General features: G+C 42.6%; 1 protein-coding gene across 4 annotated transcripts in view; it reads right to left on the bottom strand.

Annotated features, from left to right (window-relative positions):
- Nucleotides 1–6,418, bottom strand: part of SNX13 (sorting nexin 13) — a 153,392-nt gene extending 146,974 nt beyond the window's left edge. The window contains exon 1 of one of the 4 annotated variants that reach the window (XM_067042605.1): nt 6,197–6,418. Coding sequence is in view for 2 of the 4 variants with exons in the window: in XM_059073776.2 (XP_058929759.1) it covers nt 6,197–6,208 (12 nt within the window). In the remaining 2 variants the exon portion in view is untranslated. The remainder of the gene's footprint in view (nt 1–6,196) is intronic. The other 3 variants (XM_059073776.2, XM_059073775.2, XM_059073778.2) reach the window with 3 other exon arrangements.
- Between the last annotated feature and the right edge of the window lie 218 nt (nt 6,419–6,636).

The raw sequence follows: 6,636 nt of genomic DNA on the forward strand, positions 1-6,636 counted from the left end.
ACACAAATTGACTACTAACCCTCAAATAAGTAACCTTTTTCAAACTATTTTTTCGAACTGCCCTTTCAGTAATTCTCTGGAATCAATTTACCAACCACACAAGAAACTATCCTTATTATTACTCGGCAAGACATGCTCTCAGTCTATTTTTTTCCTTTCCCTTCTTTTAGTCTAGTCCCTGCCTCCCAGTAACTGCACCAATGGCCAGGGGATACCCTCTTTCTCCTGGGATCCACTGAGAAGCTAGTGAGCCATAAAGCTAGATGGAGCCTAGAACCTGAATTCATATTAGTGCAAGACATACAGAGAACAAAACTGATGTATTAACCACTAATATTTGTATAATGATTGACAGTTTACAAAGAATGTTACTCTCTATCATTTTATTTGATCTTCATAACAATGTGAGAGTAGCTAGGAAGGTGCTATTATTATCCCAATTTCACAAAGAAGGAAACTAAGGCTCCGAAAGTTCAAACAACTTCCCCAATGTCACATCATAAATAAGTGAAGTTAAGACTCATCCTTAGAATGCCTAACATATAGGTCATATTTGTGTAGCCTCACTATTGTGGTAGTTGATAGACAAAGTATGCATCACCATGACTTCAACCTATTACTCAAGTTTTAACCATTTTTTTTTTTTTTTCTTTTTCTTTTTTTTTTTTTTTTTTTTTTTTTGCGGTATGTGGGCCTCTCACCGTCGCGGCCTCTCCCGCCGCGGAGCACAGGCTCAGGACGCGCAGGCCCAGCGGCCACGGCCCACGGGCCCAGCCGCCCCGCGGCACGCGGGACCCTCCCGGGCCGGGGCACGAACCCGCGCCCTCCGCACCGGCAGGCGGACTCCCAACCACCGCGCCACCAGGGAAGCCCTAACCATTTTTTAACATGATAAAACACAGCTGTCCACTTGCTTTAATTCAAAGTTCCCTCTCCTCACAAATATATAAGGCATTGTAATATGAAAATTAAACTTGACTCAGAAATAGAAAGTCAATGTTAGAGTTCCAACAGTTGAGGGAGCACTTGATGGTTTGTGAAACCGCAGAATTTCAAAACACAATTTAAAAAACCATACCCTGAGAACCTCACTCAGGAAGGCCATAAAGTCACTTAGCTTTGCCACCAAATGGCTAATTAGTGAGTAGCCAGCATTGGAAACTCTTAACCATGATAGAACCTGTTTTCTTCCTCTTCCAGAAGCTCATGCTTCCTCCTTTTCCATTATTACTCAGCTAACAGAGCTTACTGGATGCACCTAAAACGTTTTACTTCAAACATCCTCGCATACCCTTTTTTTCTCTCTTTACTCTAGATGATACTCTTTATTCCAGTTAAACTAGAAATGACACTAAACATAAGCATGAGCACATCTAACACTGTGATTAAATTAAGAGATAAAGCACCCTTTATAATCTGCCAAAGTCTATACATGTGCTGGTAGTTACTGCACACAGAAATGTAACCCCATACACTTTGCAGTAGCCTTACGATTCACAAACCAATGCCTTGTATCTTTAAAACTACAAACGTCTGTACTTTAATTCCATATTTCCTCAAGTAAATAAAAGTTATTTTATAAACTTGTAGCAATTAAGGCAAAACTTTTAAACACAGTGGACTAGTTAAGAAACTTTTATCAATTTCTATTAAACACTGGTCAACAAACTTTGGAACAATCCATCTGAACACTAGTATTTCCCTACCTAGGACTCCCAAGGATGGTTATGGAAATCTAAAACCTCTATTTTAATATTCTGAAATGCCAAATGGAAAACCTACAGTTATCTAATATAAAGTTGTAGAGTTTAACTAAAAAAATCACACATTTGCTTTTGTTTGCAATTCTGTCAACCAACTAGTTGATAATCAGAAGTGATGAAAAATGGTATATGTGTGCTAGAATAAGAAAATATAATGAAAATAAATACTAAATAAATATAGTTTATAAGCTCTCTGAAAGTGTGGAATCAGTCGGGGGAAAATAAAACAAAAGCCCTTTAGAATTCTTGAGAAATGGTTGGCAATACTCAACTTGGCTTGTCAAAAGACATAGAGTGGCAAGCCAGCCTCATTCTAGACAGTAATGTCCTTCTACTTCCCTTGTAAAATCTCTTTCCCACCTCTTAACATCCTTTGAATAGCAATGGGCCTATGCTTCTTGTTCTGGTTAGTAGCCTTTATAATGTCATTAATTAATAATTAAAGAAATAGTTCATGTCACTTAAGGAGTAACCCACCCCAAAAGAATTTCTCTTAACTAATGTATTAATCAACAAAATCAAGTCATAATTTTTTCTTAAGCACTTACTATGGGCAAGAGTGTGTTGTGTGTGTGTCTTTAAAAAGAGCTCTGAAAGTCCGAAGACTCTCTCTTAATGCACAACTCATCACATCTCAGGATTTCCCAAAGCGAAATACAAGAAACTCTGTTAAGTATCTGTATTCGTCAGGGTTATCCAAAGAAACAGAACCAATAGGAAGTTTTTTTAAGGAGATTTATTATGAGGGACTGGCTCACAAGATTATGGAAGCTGAGAAGTCCCACCATCTGCTGTCTGCAAGCTGGAGAGCCAGGAAAGCCAGTGGTGTAATTCAATCCAAAGGCCTGAGAATCAGGGGAGCTGATGGTATAAATCCCAGTCCAAGGGCAGGAGAAGATGAAATGAAATGTCCCAGCTGAAACAGTGATGCAGAAAAAAGGGGCAAATTCCTTCTTCCTATTGTTCTACTCAGGCCCTCAAGCGGTTGGATGGTGCCCACCCACATTGGGGAGAGCAATCTACTTTAACAAATCCACCAATTCAAATCCTAATCTCATCCTCATCCAGCTGCACCATCACAGAGGTACCCAGAAATAATGTTTAATGTGGCACCCCAAGGGCCAATCAAGTTGACACATAAAATTAACCATTACAGTCTCTATGCAATTTGGCACAAATTCTAACACATTCTTTAACAGCAAATCACCTATCAAAAGCTATAAGAAGTCCTTTTTAACTTCCTTTAGGCAACTCTTCCAAATTTATTTGAACCACAAAATTTTACTCTCTTAATTACTAAACCTGGGACCTCTAAAAGTGCAGCAGTTTATGCCTTACCCATCTGTATCATATGTGTTAACCACAAAATCAAGAATGAGTGTTAATATATTAAAAATCAATAAATCTAGATGGAAATAACTTAGAACTACAAACAATTTTTATGTAACATTTACTAATGCTCCACATTTACACACAACCCAAACAAATACTAAGTTTAAATAAGTACGATTTTTATTCACTATTTTTAAAAGCACAAGTGTCAACAGGCTGGTAAGTGGTTTTTATGCAGAGACAACCTCTAGAGTACGCCACAGCAGTGTTGCAAATTCAGCATATTTTCGTACATCTTCTAAACCTTTAGTTCTCTGTAATAATACATGCTCAGAAATAATAACCCCAGTAGCTTCTTAAAGTGTGTGTAATGAAAATTCACTAATAAATATTTCATTATATTTGAATGTTGCAAAAATTCAGATTAATTGAAACAAATTCTCAGGTAAACATTCTATACCCTAAGTCTGATATATGGAAGTTCACTCCTATTTTTAAAAAAGAGTGGGTGGGGCTTCCCTGGTGGTGCAGTGGTTAAGTATCCGCCTGCCAATGCAAGGGGACACGGGTTCCAGCCCTGGTCCAGGAAGATCTCACATACCACGGAGCAACTAAGCCCATGTGCCACAACTACTGAGCCTGCGCTCTAGAGCCCGCGAACCACAACTACTGAGCCCATGTACCACAACTACTGAGCGTGCACTCTAGAGCCCGTGCTCTGCAACAGAAGCCACCACAATAAGAAGCCTGCACACGGCAACAAAGACTAGCCCCCGCTCTCCACAACTAGAGAAAGCCTGTGCACAGCAACGAAGACCCAATGCAGTCAAAAATAAATAAAAGAAAAATAAATTTAAATAAATAAATTAATTAAATAAAATCTCTCAAGAGAGCCGAAAACTACTCATAGAGAGCAAAATGGTCAGAGTTCTATACTGAGAGTCAGGAAATGGGATTCTAGTTTTACCTTTGCTACTAATAATTGTTTGGCCTTGGACAAGTCTCTGGGCTTCAGTTTTCTCATCTATAAAATGACTACTCACAACCATAGATGAGATCCAAGTACCATTTAATATGGACCTTACTTTGGAGAGGTAATCCACTGTAGTGGTTAACGATAAACTCAACAGACTGCCCAGGTTGGAACCCTGGCTCTTCCACTTAAAAGCTACGCACAGCGCATGCACACGCACACGCACACGCACACGCACACGCACACACACAGCACTAAAGCATATCTAACTACCATCACTGACTCACTGTTTAAAATATTTCACTGAAAGATGAAATTATTTTAAAATACAGAAGCTTCAGGGAGTTCCCTGGTGGCCAAGTGGTGAGGATTCCGTGGCTTTCTCTGCCGTGGCCCGGGTTCAATCCCTGGTCGGGGAACTGACATCTCGCAAAGTGCGTGACACAGCCAAAAAATAAAATAAAATAAAATAAAATACAGAAGCTTAGAAAGTTCAGCCTTTCCAAATCAAGACTCTCATTTTACTAGCAAGCACTGAGTTCATGTGAAAGCATTACAACTCTTCAAAGGCTGCTAACCTAAGCCAAATTTAACCAAAAGATTATCTCATAAAATATAGTACATTAGCAACACGACTGAAAATTTATTATAAGGCTAATTATTCCCCACAAAATATCACACTAAAGGTAAAAACAGAACTTCTGCTACTTGCCTTTTTTTTTAACCTAATACTGCTAATGACAACAGAGCTTATGATATACCATAATCTCTGTGAATAAAATTAACCATGGGAATACACTTAACCACAGGAATGAAAAACAACTGTGGAATTCAGAAATATAAAGTGAACCACAAACTACTAGAAATAAGTAGTTCATGAGTTAAAAATCAACCAATAAGTATTTACCAGGCCCATCCTACACCAGGCTGTGTGCAGATTATTAAGTACAAATACCAAAGTATGAAGTTCCTCAGAGTTAGTAAGACTGGAAAGGCAAGTCCTTTATTATCACATTTTCACACAACAAAAGCCACTCATCTACAAACATTTTTATGTCCTTGTTAGCCCAAGTAGGAATACTTCCCATTACTCATTAAAATTGTTTGCTATCCTTAGTTCAGCCCACAAAGATGCCCAAACTAGTCCCTGACAGCTGACACTGGAAGCTTCACAGGACTTAAAGTGAGTATAGATTTATATATATATATAAGATATTTCCTCAAATCCACAAGCTTCAGAATTTATCTTCAATGACACCCACACTAACAATATACCACAACACATAACTGTTAACTTAGGTCAAGTACCTACTTACATCAATTTCGTTCTTCCCCTTAAAGTACTACTAGTAAAGGCAAACCCTACTTCTTAAAAAAGCCTGCTTTTTGCAATGGTCATCAAGCACTAGAAAAGGGAAATTGATTGGCTAGTCATAGTTGCCCTACTTCCATTTCAGGACCAAGGGAAAAAACTGTTCCACTGAGAGTACCAAGGAAGTCTTAAGCAAATCAAGAGGATAGATGCTAAACTCAACTTTCAGATTCCTACGATTTAAGCGAAAGGTGACAGGGTGTGGGAGAGGGAGGTGATGTAACTGGGCTATCTAAGTATCCCCCTGAGAAAAAGAGGTCCTCTTCACGAAGCAGTCGAGGGGGTAGGAAACAAACCGGTCTGGCCGAGTGACAAACCCAGGATGCTGACCGAGCTTGGAGGTGGAGGGCCTGGAGGCCAGGGACCCGCGGAGAGAGAGACCTCGGGCAAACCGTAGGGGAACAGGAACCAGCAGCAACGCAGAGAGACCGACACTGCCACAGACCAGCGTGTAAGGGGACGCCACGATGGGAGCGGCGAGTTAGGAGGCAGCGATAGCAGGAGGGAGACCAGTGCCAGGGACGACGGGCAAGTGGCAACTACGAAAGAAGAGGCACAGGCAGCCGGAGGTAGCGGGACTGTTGAGTCAGCACAGCTCCTCTTCAGGGGGCACTTGTAGGATCCCCGCTCTGCTCGGGCCCCAGGGCCCGCTACCAAGGGTCGAGCCCGCAGGCGGCGGAAATAATGTTATCCGACCGGCCGGCGCCGGCCCCTTCCCCATTTCACAGGTAAACACTGGCCGCCGTCGCCGCTTACCTCTGTTAACATTATTACACCCCGGGGAAGTGAGCTCCTCCCTAGCCTCGCCGCATGGCAGCAGCCGTAGCAGCAGCGAAAACTGCCTGAGCCGCCGCCAACGGCGGCAACAGCTCCTTCAGTCCTCTCCCGGACGGCGGCTGTACTCGGCTTCGCTGGCTTCCCCCCGGCCCGGCAGCTCGCGACGGACGCGCCGCCATCTTGGAAGAGCGACGTCCGCGTCTCCCCGCGACGTGCGCTCCCATTGGCGGGCGCAGGGGCAGCCGGCGTCTCGTGACCGTCGCCATAGCGCCGGCGCGAGGGGAAGTGGAAGCGTGTGGCCGGAGACCCAATCGGCGCCAGCTGCAAGGGCCCCGAGGCAGGGCGCAGAGGCCGACTTGGGACCGCTGGGAGGGCAAAGAGGCCCCAGCGCGATGCCGGCCCGGGAGTCAGCGCGTGCG

Source organism: Kogia breviceps, chromosome 9, assembly GCF_026419965.1.
Source record: "Kogia breviceps isolate mKogBre1 chromosome 9, mKogBre1 haplotype 1, whole genome shotgun sequence".
NCBI classification, from domain to species: Eukaryota; Metazoa; Chordata; class Mammalia; order Artiodactyla; family Physeteridae; genus Kogia; species Kogia breviceps.